The sequence below is a fragment of the Polypterus senegalus genome, chromosome 2 (assembly GCF_016835505.1).
Source record: "Polypterus senegalus isolate Bchr_013 chromosome 2, ASM1683550v1, whole genome shotgun sequence".
In the NCBI taxonomy this organism is placed as follows: Eukaryota; Metazoa; Chordata; class Cladistia; order Polypteriformes; family Polypteridae; genus Polypterus; species Polypterus senegalus.
Window position 1 is genome coordinate 282,404,889 of NC_053155.1, and position 21,111 is coordinate 282,425,999.

At 37.0% G+C, this 21,111-nt stretch overlaps 1 protein-coding gene across 3 annotated transcripts in view; it reads right to left on the reverse strand.

The window, feature by feature from the left end:
* Positions 1–21,111, reverse strand: part of inppl1a (inositol polyphosphate phosphatase-like 1a) — a 203,546-nt gene that overhangs the window by 99,913 nt on the left and 82,522 nt on the right. For all 3 annotated transcript variants that reach the window (XM_039745658.1, XM_039745657.1, XM_039745659.1), the window contains exons 2-3: positions 18,392–18,455; positions 3,183–3,327 (exon numbers count right to left, since the gene is read on the reverse strand). In XM_039745658.1, the coding sequence (XP_039601592.1) occupies positions 3,183–3,327; positions 18,392–18,455 (209 nt within the window). The remainder of the gene's footprint in view (positions 1–3,182; positions 3,328–18,391; positions 18,456–21,111) is intronic.

Here is a 21,111-nt window from a genome sequence, read left to right on the forward strand (position 1 = left end):
AGAATCAAATAATAGACATGGACATGAATATTGTAAACTGAAGCTGTTTTAATTTCTGAAAAAAAGCCTTTAAACTGCATTTGAATTCAAAACAGAAACAAAAATATCATCCCTGGTTAAAATTGGGCAGACTTAAAAATAAAGTGGTAGTTTAAGTACTTTAAGTAGATTTTCAGAATAGTATTGTCTTTAAATAATAATAACCAAAATTTCAACATAAAGTGCAGTTTTTCTTCTTAAAAAAATAAGTCAGAAACATAAAAGGTAATTTGACCAACTTAATCTTTAAACTCTGAGTAACATTAGCCAAAATTATTTTGTACATTAGGCTAAAACAGTGTGATCATTGAACATTTTGTAATTAGATGTAATTAGAATTACTAACGGTCACGGAAGTCCAATGATCCCCAGTAAGAGCCACAAAGTCCGCTTTCTGTAATGCATCTAATTTTGCTTGCTTTTCAGTGTGCACAAAACCATGCTTTTATCAAGGCTTCGCTCGGGAAGTCGAAATGATCAGTCGTAGGAGCGCTTTATTCCGACTCTAACATTTTTGTAGCTGTGATGTGTGCATCAGTGTAATGGATGTACCAGGAAATCATGCATTGACAAAAGTTCCGTTTGCTTGGAATTGAAAGTGTGATTAAATCGTTATTTTTAGCGCGTTATGGAGTACATGCATCGAAGCTTCTCAGCTGTGCTTGTGCTAATAAAGGGAAACATTTTAAAAATAGCGTAACATGATTCTGTTAACCTAATATTTTTCATACGTCCCAAACCAAGGAGATCTGAAGGTAAAATGAATCGGTAGCGCGTACATACTCAGTGCATCCCTCTCGGAATCGAACCTCGAATGTCGGCATTAGAGGCTTAAGACTCTACAATTAGCCACAGCGTGTGGCTTGTCTATGCGAGTATGTACTGTAGATCGGGTATATATATACATTTATATATATACCCGCGTATCGCAGTGGAGAAGTAGAAGTTATGAAAAAGAAAAGGGAACATTTTAAAAATAACGTAACATGATTGTCAATATACAGTAATTGTTTTGTGAGTGTTATTGAATGTTGCTGTCATCAAGGATTTGATTATCATTATTTGTTTCAATCAGGTCGTATTTGTAGATGTGTTGTGTTCAAGTTACATTCCGTGTTTGTCAATCGTTGTAAAGATAAGAGGTTTCATTCATCGATTAGTTTCTTACTGCATCAATAAACAGCTCGTCTTCCTCTTTATCTGAGATGTGACAAACTGCATGCACGGGTTTTTTTACACTGTCTTCCTTTAGCGGACATTCACTTTTTCCACCGTGTGCTTTGTTTCGCAGTAGCTGCACTTATGAATATGATTCTATGTATCAGGCGCTTCATATTTTTTTGCTGCCTTCTCAATTGTGTAATTCGGTTTTTGTTCAGCACTCTTTGGAACTGTTGCTTTTTGTCTGTGCACTGCGTCAGTTCACGTGAGCCGCTTGGTGTTCTTGCATCGAAGGTTCCCAGCTGTGCTGGTGCCATCTCGTGTAATGTCAGCTAAGACCCGGCACTTAAAAGTTTCTCTCGCAGTTTCAATGAGTTTGTGCCAAACACCATCCTGACCATCTCATCTTCCTCTGCATAAGCACAGTCCTTCACATGTGAATATTTACCGGCAGTGTTTGTATTGGATTGCGCTGATGGGCGGCCTTATATGGGCAGGCACTAAATTACAAGCGCTAGTGGCAGCCTGTCTATGAACTTAATTTAATATAAACTTACGGTTCACGCCGTGCTTTGTTTCAGTAGCTGTACTTATGAATATGCTTGTATGCATCATTTGCTTCATAATGTTTTTCTGCCTTCTCAATTGTGAAATGGCGTTTTGTGCTCATCGCTGTTTGGAGTTCTTCCTTGTTCTCTACGTACTTACGTAGGAGGCGTGATGATGTCACACGAAACTCCGCCCCCACGGCCATCTCCAACTCAACTCCATTACATTATATGTAGAAAAATAGGTTCCAGTTATGACCCTTACGTGTAGAATTTCGAAATGAAACCTGCCCAACTTTTGTAAGTAAGCTGTAAGGAATAAGCCTGCCAAATTTCAGCCTTCTACCTACACGGGAAGTTGGAGAATTAGTGATGAGTCAGTGAGTGAGTGAGTGAGTGAGTGAGGGCTTTGCCTTTTATTAGTATAGATATATATATATATATATACACACACACACACACACACACATATAGTGACAGATTAGGGCTTTTCTCGCACCCTTGTACTCTCAGACCACACGCCAGACACCAAATAAAAAGTCCAATTATTATTTATTATAATAATAATGTGCACAAAGCACTCTCCACTCCCAAATACTCAATAAACAATACAATCCAATACAATAATCCAATCCTCCAAACTCCCAGACGCTTAGTCACCCTGCCTCCCAACTCAGCTTGCCCGCCTGGGATTTCCCACAGTCCTTTATAGTCCTTGACCCGGAAGCGTTTCACCCTCTCTGTCCATGTGACCTGGAACACTTCCGGGTCAGATAAAATTCTTCTTTTCTTCACCCAGGAAGCACATCGTTCCCATTGTCCACGTGACTATGACGTACTTCCTGGGCATAAGGCAAATAGTCTCTGGGCCTCCCTGCAGCGACTCCTGTCGGCCCCCATGGTATCCAGCAGGGCTGTGCATTACAAATCCATTGTACATAATTCCCTGTTGGCATTCGGGGCACCTCTATGCTGCAAGGAGGGCTCCATCTGGCGGCACGGGGGTACTGGCCGGGATGAACGGCCGGCCATGTACTACAATATATATATATATATATATATATATATATATATATATATATAAAAATAATATATAAGTTGGAGAATTAGTGATGAGTCAGTGAGTGAGTGAGTCAGTCAGTCAGTCAGTCAGTCAGTGAGGGCTCTGCCTTTTATTAGTATAGATATATATAAAATATATATAATTATTTTATGTATTACTGTTTTAGAACCTTTTTTCCTTCATACCCAATCTTCTTTTCTGTACCTAATGTCATAAACTTTCAATAGCTTGTTTAAGTGAAATGACCATTTTAGTAATCTTTGTGAGAATCATAACACACATCTAAGAAAAAATACTTTTTCAAGATTAAGTACACAGGAACAAAAAGTCAAAAAAAGGACTACAGTCAAAAAAGACTTTGAAATATTTACCAGAATAATCACGGTCTTCAGGATTATCTTTCTCTCTGTCAACAGGATACAACAGAGTGGTCACAAGGCCTTGGTTAGGTTGCAAGTAAAGTTGGACCAATTCTGCCAGAGTTTTGTAGCGCTTTACCTGCACACCCTGAGATGTCTGCACCAAAACAAAAGGTTAGGTATAAAGAACTGGTGAGTAAACATAGCAAAATAGATTTCCATTCATATTAATTACTAAAGATAACACCAGTTTTAAAAATGTCTGAAATTATGTTCCTTGTTATTTATATAATATTAACCCAAAAGCACATTTATTATTTTCTTTTTCATGACTTGTACCAGTAAACATTACATGCTTCCCTTACCTTACTAAATTACTAATCTGGACACAAAGGTAAGTGGCAAATTCAAAACACATTTAAGAATTAATACTTTCAATTATAAACTGAGGGATAGAATGCCGGTTACTGGCAATGTGTGTGTATGTTTTTGCAAAACTGTAATAAACACTCCCCCCAAAGCCACAGTTTAAGTGTAGCATTAGCCTTAAAGGGTAAATTTGATATTTTGCAAAAGTTACTTCTTCACAATCATGGTACAGTATATATAAATTTGCTGTTTTTAAAAAACACCTTTTTGGCAATAAAGGGTTCACTAGCTCATAGATGAATGCAAAAGCTTTAGAACTTAACCAAACCCAAATATTTCCACTATACAGCATGAAAAGTTATGATTTCAGAAAATATGCCTTCAGTATTTATGACGTATCCATGGGATAACAAAACGAAACTAGATATAATCGTTTTATCCCAGATTCTTGCAACTACTGTATTTCACTTGTCTGCAAACAACCTCTGTTGTGGGTGCATTTATGACAACCCTAATAAGCCCCAAATGCCAAGTTATATTGCACTTACACGTATAATCCTATTTTTATTTCTATCATTCTGTTTCTGCAGCAGATATGCTCTGCCATTGCTTGTAAACAACAGACAAATGCGCTCTTAAATAATATAGTAGCAAACTGGGGTTGGCCTCTAAGTGTGCATGTGTGTGCGCCCTTGTCCAGGTGTTGTACATATCTTGTATCTGATGCTTGCTGGCACAGGCTCCAGTTGCCCCACAACCCTGCTCTGGGCAAGCAGGGTAGGAAGATAAATGGATTATTCATCTTTCTTATTATTGTGCCTACAGCGAAGAAAAAAATATAAATAGATTAATCTACTTCATAGCCCTTTTCACATATTGACGTAGAGTCCCCTTTTCAGCAGATCATTTTCTATTTGTTCCAATCAGGGGCATCTTTGGAGCAGTGTTTAACATCGTGCCTAATCATCCCTTACACAATCAAGCCATAATTTCTTTGGGCATCAGCATGGTACAATAGTACAGTAGGTTATAGATTTTTGCTCTCGCTTGTATGCTGCACAATTCACATTACAGCAGAGCAATTTATGTTTATCCAGACTGTAATGTTCATGCCCTGTATATCAATTATGATTACCATTTTATTTCCTTTGGATTCATATTTTGTTTACATTAAGGGTAAATGTCTGTTTAAAATGCTCTCATTATAATACTTTTGTTGGTGTTTTTGTTGGTGCAATTTTTGTGTAAATCCTGTAAGGCCAGTTTGATATGGTTTACTTATACTTGCACTGTTTGACCTCAGTAATACATTCACTGGTGATTTAAATGTTACTTTACCTCACTTTTAAGTAAGTCAATAAGACATGTTTTCCTTAAGCTACAATTAATATCCTATTATGAAGACCAATCTAGATCAATAAGACTTACAAACCAGTTTTTAAAGGATGCAAAATATCATCTAATTAGCATTACTGTCAAAGTCACAGAAAATATCAACATATAATTTGTTGCCAATATCACACGCCCCTAGAGTTAGGAAGGTGAATGAATGAATTAATGAACGGATGCCTATCTGTTCAGTTCTTGCCACTTGATTACATACTGCACGCTTGCTCAATATGCTCTATAACTGAAGCACAAGCATGCAATTATAAATCTAGCAGCAGTAGGCAATCTTTGAGAAATTAAGAACAAAACTTCATTATAGTTAAAGAATAAAAGAGATCGTAAGTGTGCTTTCAGTTCTTAATGTCTAGTTGCCTACAAAACAAAGTCAACAATTCACTTCTATGCATTAACATCAAGAATGTCAATAACGGGCATTTGATGATGACTTTACAAGGTGAACCTACACCCCTAGGGCAGAGTTCTTTTCCATTCCACAGGCTGCAGCAAGGGCACTGCCCCGAGAATGAAGCAGTGCCACAGTGGAAGATTTGGCAGGGCAGTTGGCAAAATGACAGGCACAGCCAATATCCTTTTAAAATGTCAGAATCTCATAACAGTAGTTTGCTTTATGCTTTACTACCTTACTGAAACAACATGGCTACTGTGTTTAGCAAAATAGGTGCAATCTGTAGACACAGATTGATACTCGGTAACATTTGCGGCTTGAAAAATGGACTTCCAGCCTGTTGCTCTGACGTCACATGTGATGAAGACCAGGCTACTGCTTCACCACCTGAGGCCAAAGGTCTGCCATGCCCTCAGACCTCTGTAGTTCGCATACCAGGAGAAGGTGGGAGCGGAAGATGCCATCATCTATATGCTACACAGATCCCTCTCCCACTTGGACAGAGGCAGTGGTGCTGTAAGAATTATGCTTCTGGACTTCTCTAGCACCTTCAACACCATCCAACCTCTGCTCCTTAGGGACAAGCTGACAGAGATGGGAGTAGATTCATACCTGGTGGCATGGATCGTGGACTATCTTACAGACAGACCTCAGTATGTGCGTCTCAGGAACTGCAGGTCTGACATTGTGGTCAGCAACGGAAGAGCACCGCAGGGGACTGTACATTCTCCGGACCTGTTCAGCCTATATACATTGGATTTCCAATACAACTCGGAGTCCTGCCACGTGCAAAAGTTCGCTGATGACACTGCTATCATGGGCTGCATCAGGAGTGGACAGGAGGAGGAGTATAGGAACCTAATCAAGGACTTTGTTAAATGGTGCGACTCAAACCACTTACACCTGAACACCAGCAAAACCAAGGAGCTGGTGGTGGATTTTAGGAGACCCAGGCCCCTCCTGGAACCCGTGATTATCAGAGGTGACTGTGTGCTGAGGGTACAGATCTATAAATACCTGGGAGTGCAGCTGGATGATAAATTGGACTGGACTGCCAATACTGATGCTCTGTGCAAGAGAGGCCAGAGCCGACTATACTTCCTTAGAAAGCTGGCGTCCTTCAACATCTGCAATAAGATGCTGCAGATGTTCTATCAGACAGTTGTGGTGAGCGCCATCTTCTATGCGGTGGTGTGCTGGGGACGCAGCATAAAGAAGAGGGACGCCTTACGCCTGGACAAACTGGTGAGGAAGGCAGGATCTATTGTAGCCATGGAACTGGACAGTTTGACATCCGCGGCAGAGCGTCGGGCGCTGAGCAGGCTCCTGTCTATCATGGAGAATCCACTGCATCCACTGAACAGTACCATCTCCAGACAGAGGAGCAGCTTCAATGACAGACTGCTGTCACTGTCCTGCTCTACAGACAGACTGAGGATCGTTCCTCCCCCACACTATGCAACTCTTCAATTCCACCCGGGGGGTAAACGTTAACATTATAGAAAGTTATTGTCCATTTTACCTGCAATTTTATCACTCTCAGGGCTGCAGATGGCGACTAAAATGGTCGCCAATGCGACTTGATTTTCTATTTTGCGACTAGTTTTTTCATTCCAGTCGCCGGTGGTGACTCTCTCTCTCAATCTAAGAAAAGTTTTAAATTTAAAGCAGCAGAAACAGCTTTTAATTATGTGCAAACACTCTCAGCCCGCATCTGCCTTTCCTATTAAACTATCACATGATTAAAGCCAAACCGAAGCGAGGCATCATCTAACACGCCCACTTTGCTTCAAACGTCATCTCGCTAACTGCTGCGGATAGGGATCTGAAATAGAAGAGAATCGGGCCACGACTACTCCTAGAATTATGTCCTAACTTTCCAAGTAACACGCGTAAAGTTCTAAGTTTCCATGTAACACACAAAATGGGCAAACAAAAAATTTCCGAGTTTTTCTCAATGCCCACTCGTCCAAATACTGCCTTGTCTACTTCTGAACAAACCGAAGATAATTCAGTCAGTGGGTTATCTGAGGTACAGCCACCAGCGTCCAGAAATGTACAGTTATTAAAGGATGACAACTCTGTCCCGTTAGCAAAGTCTTCTGCGCCTGCGGCTTCGACGCCTGGAAGACAGTTTAAAGCGGCTTGGTTACGGTATGACAAAGGAAAGATGTATTGCAGCTTTTGTGCACAAGCCAGACAAGAAATTTCTGGTAAAACAGAATTCATTTGTGGTACGAGCCGTTTTAAAAAGGAAACAACCATGGTGAGAGTAAGAAAAACAAGAATGCCAGAGACTGTGTGATCGCAAGGTCTGGTTCTCATGACACCCCCAAAGCAAAGGTAGTGCAATGTGCTTGTGAGAAAGTGACAGAAAATGAGATGAAAGAATTAAAAATAAAATTCAATGCAGCATATATGATTGCACTGGAAGAAGTACCGTTCACAAAGTTTAAATCTCAAATTCTGCTGATGAAGAAGAATGGCATGGATGTGTCAAAAACATATGATAATGATACAGCATGTGCAGAGTTTGTAGATTGCATTGTAGATGAACTAAAAAGTAGTGTGCTGGAAGAAGCTTTAAAGGTAAACTACATCTCTGTTATAACTGATTGTGGAACAGATGTCTCAGGGAAAGACATTGTCAACACATACTGTAGGTATGTTGTATCTGATGGAACACCCAAGACTCATCTAGTAGGTTTGGCCGAGATTGATTATGGCCATGCAGATGGGATTCAAAACACTATTAAATCACTGCTTCAGAATGCTAACCCAACCAATCCAAATTGGTGGGTACATAAAATTAGTGCTTTTGGAGTAGATGGTGCAAGCGTGAACATGGGTGCAACAGGGGGAACAGGGGCACTTTTCAAAAAAGAGATAGGTGAACATGCTCTGTCTTTCCACTGTCTACCCCATCGGCTGGAATTGGCAATGCTAAACACACAAAGGTCAGTGCCAATGATTGAAAAAGTTTATGACCTTCTACAACTAGTGTGGAAAATGTATCATTTCAGTCCCAAAAGCAAGTGGGAGCTGAAGGCTATAGGAGCAGAGTTAGGATGCACAGTACAAAACCCATCACCAGTAAAAACTCAGCGCTGGTTGCCACACATTTATTGGGCACTCTCAGTTTTTCTCCATTCAAGCTATGCAACAGGTCAGGGGCAGTACACTGCTGTGCATTATCATGTGGTGCACCTTGCAGTCATGTCCAAAAACACAGACATAAAGGGAAGAGTCAAACACATTGTTCAGCAAATGGAAAGCCTGTCATTCATTGCCTTTTGTCACTTTTTACATGACCTTTTTTCAGAGGTCTCAAAGCTGAGCCTTACACTTCAAAACAATTCTCATATACTTCATCAGGCAGTTGCTGCAATTGTGGGCTGTGTAGTAACAATTAAAGGATTTAAGGAAAATGCTTTGAGAGAAGGGAAGCTGCAGGAATTCTTACAGCACATAGGTTCTCAGCCTGAAGGTTCAGTGCAACAGGAAGGGCCATCAACAAACAGGTGAGAGGGCTGCAAGTAGCTACACAGTCATAACCTTCCAAAATGAAAGGCCCCCAAAATCAGGCCACATTCAGAACTGATCTAAAGGCCGCAATTGAAAAAACAGTTGACATTACTGTTAAAGAATTGGAGATCAGGTTTGCAAACATGATGTCAAGTGTTACACAGCACGGACATTCAAAGGGATCAGAAATCATCAAGTCATTTTCAGTGTTTTGTCATGATGCATGGCCAGAGGACATTGATAGCTATGGCAAGTGTGAAATAGACACACTTGTTAAATGGTACAGGGAGCTCTTATCAAACAATGGCTGTGAAGTCACAGCTGTGCAGAAGGAATGGCTAATGTTGAAAATATTAGTGAAGGGTCAGTTTGTGGATAAAACTTATGGTGACCTATGGACAGTGATGCTGAGCAAGAAGCCATTCTGTACAGATTTTAAAAATCTGCTTCACTTAGTCAAAATAATGCTGGTGCTTCTGATATCTGCAGCTCAGTGCGAGCGAGGATTTTCAGCACAAAGCAGAATAAAATCAAAAGTGCGCAACTCCCTAAGTGTAGAAACACTGGAAGACTTGGTAAGGATCAGTACAAAGAGCCCTACACTTGAACTTTTTGACCCAGAGCCCAGTGTAAAGCGCTGGTTGTCAGCCAGCAAAAAAAAAGCGCAGACCAAAGTATACTGGCTGGCCTAATGATGCTGACATTGTAATGGTTAGTGACAGTGAACTTGAAGAGTAATTAATTTCTTTATATTTGTACACTCATTGTGAAATGATTATTTCAGAAATGACTGTTTATAATGTTTGTTATTGTGTTAATTCTTGTGTTATTATGTGTAAGACATTTTCAGTGTTTGTATTTGTAGTGTTCCTTACACATGTTGTGTATAAGATTCTGGACTTGAAGTATTGCTTATTAGTAAACATTTGCACTGTTCACATTTATGTGTCATTTATTCTTCTGTTATTATTATCTATAACACCTTGCAGAGGACGCTAGTAGGCAGGTCAAATAGCTCAGACAGGAGAAAGGAAAGGCAGTGTGAGGTAGGCCGAAGAAACAAATAAACAATACAAGTAAATATTATTATTTGTTTATTGCACATTTGGCATGCGTTAGAGATTATGGCTCCCAAAAAAAGCATTTGGCTCCTAAATATTTTGGGTTTAGGAGCCAATGTCTCCCAAATTTATTTTTTCTGTCTGGAGCCCTGACTCTTTAATATATATATATATATATATATATATATATATATATATATATATATATATATATATATATATATATATTTATTTATTAGTATGCTGCTGCTGGAGTATGTAATTTTCCCCTTAGGATTAATAAAGTATCTATCTATCTATCAATAGGCAATTATATTATAAAACTACAGATGAGTAGCCAGCCCTATTTGGAGTAATGAGGATAGTCATAAAGAGCAGACAGTGGAAGAGGTTGGGGAGCACGCACTGATACCACACTGGCGGAAGCAGGCAGAAACTAAACTTTTTTCAATTTTAACGGCAAGCCAAAAACAAGATGAAAAGCAGTTAACACAAAAACAAAAACATTATATAAATTATAACGGTGCTTTGTCACAGCTGAAAAAGATATTCTTTCATGATTAAGTCATGCATTTCCAGTTTAACTAAGAAAAAACATGCACAGCTGTATCTGTGGCATGTTAAACAAAACACTAAATAAAGCTGGGATTTGTTGTACACAAGAGAGAAGAAATAAATGTGCACAATGTCAAATGAAACCAGTATACATAAGAATATCTATAATCTGTACTTTGTAGTAGCATTGGGCACTTCCAACTACCACACATGTACAGAGTTCAATATATTAAAACTTTTTAATGTTGATAATAATGTTGGGAACGCCTAGTCAAACATGCAAGTAGTCTTTTCATTAGAGAACTTATTAAAAAGCATTCTTTTCCTTCTTCACCCTGTACGTGTTTCAAGAAGACATGCAAAGCTTTAAGCATTGATTAAAATGTGGAGATGATAGGAAAAAAAAAACCAATGTTTAAGAAAACAATTATTTATTGGAATATTATATTGTTGTTTAGGAAAACATTTTAATTTTATTAGAGATGCACTGATGTGTGGGAATACTCCCAAAACCCACAAAAATAAGCCCTAAAAGAAGTAATGCTCTAATCAATCTCCTGCTGATCAAGCAACTTTTTAAAAAGAAAAAATTAACTGCTTTTCTAAGCTTTATGGTAAATTAGTTGCAGTGCCCCTTTACACAAGGTACGGCAATTGTAGTACTTGATGAATCACGTGTCATTTTGGTAATGAACGTCCTGTAAACAGAGACTTGACAGACTATTTCTTAAAATCTCTGATCTAAATCACAATTTAAAAAATGACAAAATATTACAAGAAAAATTCATAAAATTAAAAACTGACTGAAAATGTATGCAGTTACCATGTGTGTTAATTATGAAGATCAAGAAGATATATTTTAAGCACAAATCTCTTATTAAACAAGACATTGTCACAGTACTAATCATAATAGTGAAACCTATGTTATTTAATTTTACATCATTTGCTGTTTGTATGCCACAAATACTAATTACTGGAAAGGATCTATCAGAAAACACAAGGATTCAAGTCTGTCATAGAAAATGCATCTTATCTATGCAAGAGCATAACAAAGATCAACATATACTCTTTTCCTTATTCCACAATCTATTAGACACTGTAAAAATTAACTTGCAAATGTATTTATTGTTTTGAATAACATTTTTCACATTATTTATTAGGTATTTACAAAAGTACATTTTAAACTGTCATTTCATTGTTGAAGTATTTTATGAATTCTTCTAAAATATCAAAAAGTTTCACCACTCATCTAGTCTTTCAAGTAGCACAGTTAAAGTACTTTAAAATGGCATTTGTTTCTTCTATGTACTTAAAAAATTCTTAAAAGAAACTTCTTGCAAACTTACTGCATTAGTATGAAAGCTAGTCTAATGGTTTGAATTAATCAAATCAAATCATATATCAGATTTGTTCAGTTTGGGGAATGCATTTTCAAGTTCAACATAGAGTATAATGATTTCCTCAAGTTTAAGAACCATATTGGTTTCTTGTTACTACACTGGCAGCAGTACTCACATAATTATAAGGATGAAACCCAGAAAAGGATTTTCTTCAATGTTATAATTATTTTGTTTAAATATTTATAAACAGTTGTCTATGTTGGCTTTTGTCTAGACAGAAGGAAACGGAAGTACATATTATGAGCTCTTTGCATCAATGCCTTAACTGAAGGATCTTAAATTTAAAAAAATATATTACAAATATAAAACTATAAACGTGCAGTTACTTGATACATACTGTTTATTGCAAGAATTAACGTTTATAATGAGAAAGTAATGAGGATTACAAACAAGGATCTTAATACATCTTTAAAAAAAACATCCAAGTGAAAGTGTATCAGTAGTCTTGTTTCATGAGGAGCTCCCAACGTGTTTAATCACATGGCCTGATTTTTTATTTTTGCTGATTCGGACAGATGATGTTACTTTTAACTAGTGCTGGGAGATATAACGGTTCATACCGAAAACCGTTTTTTATTTTTGTTATGATATAGATTTTTCTTATACCGCAACACCGGTTTAAATTGCCTAAACAACGTTCAGAACGTGGTGCAGCGGGAAACTGTTTTTTAAGGGGGGACTTTTTCCCTGCTACACCGCTAAACACATATGCAATGGAGTACATGCGGTAGAGGAGGTATTGCGCAGTGAAAAAGGAACTGAGAACATTCCGAAACTGAAGCTGTAGCAGACGATAAAGTTGAACATGATGACACAGAAGAACTTTTGCAAAAAAAAAAAAAAAAAAAAGGAGTCACGTCCATTGCCTGGAGATACTTCGGATTTAAAAGGTCAGATGTGGAACATTATGTTTAAATCTTTCTTATACTACTGGATAATACTGCAAGCCAAGTTGTACTTGTTTTATTTTTTATTTCAATACTGTGTAATGTAATGTAATGTAATACATGTGTAATATAATGTGTAATAGTATGACAACATGTTGACTTTATTCTCGACATTTCCACTTTAATCTCGACGCTTATGATGAGAATAAAGTCGACATTTTGAATTTATTCTCAAAATTTGTCATTAAAGTAGAACATTGTAAACTAAACTTCATCTTAAAATGAATATTTAATTTAAGATATTTTCTAAAACCCTGTCATGTTATGTAGCACATTAAATGCTTTGTGTTAAGTGTTCCCTGAGCCATGTTAATCATTACGTGCTTCTTAAACTGACTTCCTCTTGCACTAAGAGGAATTAATATTATTCTTAGCCAGTCTACTGCAGTAATTGCAGTGGAAAATGTGGTTAACATCCAATTATGCATGAGGAAAAAAATATTGTTGAATACCGTGAAACCAGTATAATTTTGAAAAATACCGTGGTATAGAATTTTGGTCATACTGCCCAGCACTACTTTTGACTATTGTCTGTTTTTGTTTTCACTATGCACATGCTTATCGTATGTTAATCCAGGTTGTCACAGTGATTAACAGGTAATGCAATAGCCTAGTTGAATTGTGGCTATTGTAAAAAAAACTTTTTAAACATAAATTATCTGAAAATTAAACTAAATTATATTAGAGACTAGCAAAATACCCGCGCTTCGCAGCGGAGAAGTAGTGTGTTAAAAAAGTTATGAAAAAGAAAAGGAAACATTTTAAAAATAACGTAACATGATTGTCAATATAATTGTTTTGTCACTGTTATGAGTGTTGCTGTCATATATATATATATATATATATATATATATATATATATATAGCAAAATACCAGCTTCAGCGCAAAGTACTGCATTAAAATTTTTATTAAGAAGAAAATTAAACCTTTTTAAACTGAGGGAAAATATGCCAATACTTATTTGTTAAGGATCTCTTTGTATACCACATTGTCAGTTCGGCTCTCTGGTTGTAATATGACGAAGCTGTGCGCTGAGCTTACTCTTGAGCATGCAACTTACAGTTGGCCATGTGAACAGTAATCTTGTATCAAATCTGACAGCTTGGATTGCTGCTGTCATGATCGGTTTGAGTTTCACGGTTTGTTTCAATTACGACAGTATTTGCAGGACTTGTTGTGTTGAAGTGACATTTGGCATCTGTCAAGCGTTGTAAGCACACAACCGGTTTCATCGATAAAATCACATCCAGCTTTTGAGAGTTTAAAACATTCATAAACATCAAAGTGTCCAATACTAAAATCATCACCTGTGAATCTAAAATGTTTAAGAGGCATTGGCGGTTGTCGAAAGTTATAAAATGTTTGGCTATTTCGGTACACTTGAAAGCGACAACAGAATAATTCAGCGGCAGCCATCAACTCACATGCAGAAGCATAGGTGAAGGGCTTAAGCATTTCACTCTTCTAGTGTTCCTGTGTAGTATAATTATCTCCTGTACCATCATCAGTCCACACCTTGAACCTGTCCCAGTCATTCAATACATAAGACACAATGTTCCTCCAGATATCAAGAGTGAGCCTGATATGGCCGTGCAATATGTAACAAAGAGAATGGAAAAGGTAGGTGCCATCTCCGGGCATGGAAACCACTCGGTAAGTGACAGTTCTTTGATCAATAGTGATCACCTCGATAGACATGGAAATGGGGGTTGGAATGATAAAGAAAATGGGTACCTGAGAAATGTAAAGTAAGTCTAAAATACCTATACAATAACTATAATTGTAATAATCAAACAATAAAACAGTGGGGAAGCCGTGGATTAAACAAAAAGGCTGTAGTTATCAGTAGGGAGACGTGAATCTTGTGGCGAAGCAAGGAAGGGAATGTAGAGACCGGAGCGACGGACGGCCTTATATAGGCAGGCAGCCAAAAACGTGGGAGGCGTTGGGATGGGGGACCCAACGCCACCTCACACGGTGACCAAGCTGCAGGCTATGGACGTATATATGTACGTAAGTAGGATTCAGTTAGCGTTGGGAACCCGTGTACCAAATTTCTTGAAGATGGGCCCATAAGTAACAAAGACCGTTGAAAAGTTCAATATGGCGGCTGACAGTGGCATTATACCACCGAAATAAGAACGTACATTGGTTTTGGTAATTGCAGGGAAGCCACCTACCAAATTTCGAGAAGATGGGGCCATAAATAAGAAAGTTCAACATGGTGGACATTGTTGACCGTTATGACCATTACGTGTAGAATTTCGAAATGAAACCTGCTTAACTTTTGTAAGGAATAAGCCTGCCAAATTTCAGCCTTCTACCTACACGGGAAGTTGGAGAATTAGTGACGTTGAAAAGTTCAATATGGTGGCCGACAGTGGTGTCATACCAACGAAATAAGTACGTACATCGGTTTCCATTAAAAGTTCAATATGGTGGCCGACAGTGGCATCATACCACCGAAATAAGTACCACATTTCAGCCTTTTACCTACACGGGAAGTTGGAAAATTAGTGATGTTGGAAAGTTCAATATGGCAGCTGACAGTGGCGTCATACCACCGAAATAAGTATGTACATTGGTTTCGGTTAGCGCATGGAAGCCGCCTACCAAATTTCGTGAAGATGGGGACATGAATAAGAAAGTTCAATATGGCGGACGTTGTTGACCGTTATGTGTAGAATTTCGAAATGAAACCTGCTTAACTTTTGTAAGTAAGCTGTAAGGAATGGGCCTCCCAAATTTCAGCCTTCTACCTACATAGGAAGTTGGGGAATTAGTGACGTTTTGAAAATTCAATATGGCGGCCGACAGTGGCGTCATACCATCGAAATAAGTATGTACATTGGTTTTGGTTAGCGCAGGGAAGCCACCTACCAAATTTCATGAAGATGGGGCCATAAATAAGAAAGTTCAATATGGCGGACGTTGTCGACCGTTATCGATCGTTTTGACCATTACGTGTGGAATTTCGAAATGAAACCTGCTTAACTTTTGTAAGTAGGCTGTAAGAAATAAGCCTGCCAAATTTCAGCTTTCTACCTACATGGGAAGTTGGAGAATTAGTGATGAGTCAGTGAGTCAGTCAGTCAGTGAGGACTTTGCCCTTTATTAGTATAGATAAAAAATGTTTTCACTACATTTCAAAAAGACATAACCAGTTTAAAACAGTGGTTCTCTAACTCAGTCCTAAGGATCCCATGGGGCTAAAGATTGTTGTTCCAACCAACTTCAGTTTTTAATTAGACTCCTATCCTTTTTAAGTGAGTGGTTATTTTCCGAATTCTGTGTTTTGGTAACTATGTTAATACAATTTAATAAAAATTATGCAATTATATGTGGAAAATATTTTTTTATTTCCATTCTACCTCTCCACTATTGACTAATTAGTGGGTCTGACGCAGTTGTAGCCTTTCATCTTTTAGTCTTGTTCACCTGGGTGTCTGCTTAGCTTGTTTTTAATTATCACTATTAGGATACAATGAATGGAGCAGACTGCACAGAATAAGGGAAAAATAGAAAAACAACAATAAAGAGTTATAAATTTAAAGCTATAGAAAAAAAGAAATATTTCTAAATATCTTATAATGTAAAAAGCATACTGGTGTGCTTTTCTGAAGGCAGAATAAAAAAAATGACCAGCTAACTACATAAGATCAATTTTATTATCAATTATCATCACTTAATGTGAATCTGGTTGGGATTAAAACCTGCAGCCACAGAGGATCTCCAGGATCGAGTTTAGGAAACACTGATTTAAAAATGTAAAGTCTTTCCTGGCCACGTTTCAACTTCAAGAATTGGTTTAAGACCATTGCAGTCTATAAACAGATCACCTAAACTCTGCTTGTTTTCCTAGTTTCAATTCATCTCATACAATTGTTTACTGTTGTCACTCAAACCACTTTCTATCAAATATATAGTCCTTAGAGTGACTAAGGGGTCATAAAACCAACAGAGGTTTTTCCTCTGGATATAATATTTCCCCCCTTGAATTTCACAATTATTCTCAACAACATATGACATCTAATAATAATAATAATTAAATCTTGACTATAGAAAACTTAGGACTAAATTAATCAATAAGGATTTGAAAATTATTTTGAGGCAAAATGTTTCAAAAATTTTCTAAAATAGATAACATAGAAATGCGTATGTTATGTATAGAAGAGCTCTCAAATCAAACTCCACTAGTCAAGTATAATTCAAATATTTGGCAAAAATTATCAAAGTTACTGCCATCCCATGCCAAACTGGGGCCCTAAGTGGAATCTTCCAAGTCAAGTAAAACAAGCAATAAAAATATGCTATCCAATTTGCTGTTCAGCAGAATGTCTAAATTACCCTTCAGTTAAAGCATTAATACAAAGAGACCACAACCTGTACTTGGGTTCTCTGGTCATGGGCCCGCACATTGTGTGACCCGCGTATAAGAAGGGGTGGCTCTGGCTTTACCTCAAGCATTACCACAAACACACTATACAATGTTGCAGTATTTTACCTACATCTTTTGCACATCACTTAAAGGATTAGCCTTTTCATATTTTTGATTAGATAGCATTTTCTTAGGAAAAATAATACAATTCTTCTTGATAATTCACCCCTTCACAAAACAACTTGGGACAGATTTTACAACCCAGCCCAAGTACTCAACCATCTTCTTTCTAACCTGTGGTACTCAAGTTATTCTTACTATATGAATACATGGATACACATTTTTGAATCCACTTGAATTTTTTTCTTTTACTTGCATGTTTGTGTGTTCTGAAAATTTAAATTGTTGTAATTGTGATAATTAGAGAGATGACTTTGTTTAACTCACATACCTACAACTAATGGTTGTAAATGAAAAAATTAAAGCAAGGATTAAGCTCAAATAGAGTGCAAACTTCAGATTTATTTTTAAGGACTGAATTTTTTTTTACAATGCTTCTGTGATTAAAGCTACCACAGGCTCAAACACATAGGACTGAAATAGCAACACAAACTAAATGCATGTAGAAAGAGTGCACATCTTTAAACCATCAAGAAAATTTAAGTGACAATTAAAAATCAAAAACGTAGCCCCTAATGCATAAGCTGGATGTAAACTTGATGTTTAATAATGGTCACAGTACTGTGAAGTAAATCATCCACAAAGTGGGGGTAGGGTTTATTCCTTTATGACATTACAGCAATAACATGACAAAAAATGCTAATTATGTACTTTTTGTATGTGCCATAAAACAAGTTACAAGCAAGTAACAGACATTGTGGTTTTCAGAATCCGCACATAAGCAAAAAAAAAAAGGCATCACTTGGACAGTGCCATTAATAACTAAAACAAAAATATAATTAATATAATTATTCATATTTTAAAATAACCTTGCAGAGCTAATTTTCTAAAAGCAACCCTGCCTATTCTACACTGAAAACCTTTTTAAATGTTATATATGAGCATTTACAAACAAATCTCATTTATTCTACTTAGATCTTAGCTCAAGTATGCAGAACTTGTATAAAAACCTTCTATGATAATAGAATAAGTAAATTCAGAAATGTGTTAAAAAAAGGAAGGTCACATACCTGTACAGCAAGGAAATCCTCTTCATCTGGGAGTATTCTGTATGTGTGGACATGTTTCTGAAATCTGCATTAAAAAAACAATATGATCAAACAAACATGGATATGAAGATTGTTCAGAATTGATCAATTCAAAGAAAATCATCACAAACTATTTAAAGATATTTTGATCATCCAAGCTCTGTCTAATTTAATCAGGTACAAAGAGAACACATTTAAACATATTTGCACAATGCCAGACAAAAACAGTAACTAGCTACAGATGGTATGCATGCATTTGTTTAGCTTCCAGTTCTACTAACATGTACTATACACATGCTGACCAATAAGAAGATCCTTAATCAGTCACACTGAAATTTGCTTTGGACTAGACTACTGAAGTGTGAGCCTGTTTATTCTGCCAATATGAGTACAACAAAAAAGGGGGAAGTGAGTAACCAGGTACCCAAAAACAAACAAAAAAAGAAAAAAAACACATTTCACTTCAGCCACTCGACAGTTATTTAGATAATACATTATAGGAAGTAATTTGGTCCTTTTTTGGTCCCAGGCATTCAGTAATTAAAGTTTTTGTTTATTATTATAAAACTCTGATTAACTTTAATACTCTGTACAGTATATTGCAGTTTAAATCACAATCACAATGTGTATGAAAATAATCGTAATATGAATTTTTGCTCAAATCCTGCAGTCCTGCTCCAGGTTTTGGCTTCAGATCTTTTTTGTATTTGCCAGCTCTTTTTCTGACTCTGTTAGCCTGTGTTGGCGAGGTAGCTAAAAATACCATCATATGGCCTATTCCTGACAGTTTCTGGAAGCATTTCTAGTGTCCTATTTCTCTAAGGTCACCAGGTTTGAACTTCCTCTATCAGTCTCAGTGCCAGAATTTCTTTAGTTGCCTTTAAATGTTTGGATCTCCCAGACATCCAATCTCCAAGATTGTTCTGCAGAGTCAGAGCAGTACAAACTCTTACATATTTTATTGTTACCTTCAGTCTTTAAACCCTGGCTTCACTCTGTTTATAAGGAGAAAACTGGGTCTCCACCTAATACACTGCCTACTGGGGTGAAAAATATTAAAATCAAGATATGATATGATATGCAATTCAATTTTGGGTTTATGAAAAAGTACAATGTCCAATTGTCCAATACTATAATAATAAACAAGGAAACTGTAGTCTTTCAAAAAAGGAGACAATTTGGATTGTTCTAGCTTGGACTTCCTGACTCCTTTGCCTGCTAGTGCAATCACAATTGCAAATACAACACAAAAAATGGAAGAGGTGCAATTGTTTCATCATTCAGTCTATGGCATGTTTTGTACATTGTAATGAACATTACACAGAATAAAACTTTCCAGAAGTTTATAACAGCTGCATTCAATTCAACCAGATGTACATATGCATATATTCTTTGTTGTCTCAAACAACATGGCAATTTCGAGAACATTTTTGGCAAAATAATTCTACAGTCAAAACACAAAACTGTAAAAGTGTAATGGTATTAATATTGGTGCATTGGGCTATTACTGTATACTTTATTTTATATGAAAAAGAACACAATACTTTAACAAATCCTTTGTATGTGACCTTGCTCTTAAAGAACGAGTACCAATTCCACAAGAAACAGTCCCTAGAAATTAATAACTGCACATAAGACATTAATGTACACAGGAGATCTACAAACTACCATACGACAGAGACTTAAAACAGGACACTTTGCTTGTTATTCCAAGCGGTTCATTATGTTGTATTTTTGCTCTGTAATTTATATCAAGCTGGGTATTATTTGTATTGTGTTTGTACTGCACTTTACTTTTCCTTTTAAAGCATTATTGCTTCTTTTACTAACAAAATCTGATGCCTGCTCAATAAAGAACAATTAAAATAATAAAATACAACAGAGACAGGCAACTGGAAATACCATGAATATATAATACAGACAACAATACTCAATGTGGTACTGAAGTGAAGAAATGAGTAACAATAACTGGTGTAGGGCCTCATGATTTCCACAATGTGGAAAACACAGATGGAATCACGGAATTAACCGCAAAAAAAAAAAAACAGACTTTAGATTTAAAAATGGAAATTTGCAGAAATTAGAGACTCAAAGGGTAACTGCTACAATAGTGTAAGGGGGAAGAGAGACAAGGCAGTGAGACACTGGGAAAGCCACAGCGCAGTCTATTAAACGTTGGAAGCCCTGCACAAGATGCAGATCACGCGGCATGTCAGCAAGCAGCAGGCTAACAGCTGATTCTGCAAAGAGGAAATGAACAGCTGTGCATAATCATTTACGAGCAACAGAGATGTAATTCTCAGGACACCAACCTGGACATACTCCCATACCCGATTGTGCCCTAAAATCCTGTTAGTGAAAATTATGAAACGGAAACAAGATGTGTCACTCAAAATCATACACCCAACTTAGAGCACACACACACTAAGTGATTTTTGGTTAATATACAAACTCCTGAGTGGTTTATTTAAATTGGCACAATATTAAAATATCTTCATTTAGGTCACAATACTCAAGGTATATACATGTTCCAACCTAATCCCAGTGGCTTCTGGGCTCCCAATGACTTCTTGATACTTCAGAAAATTCAAACACTGTTGGCTGAATACAACAGGTGTGAGAGGCCTTGCCAGCCAATTCTGTGTTTCAATAGCCATTCACCAATAAGTAAGTGTGTTTAGTCTTTTTCAAGCACAACTGCA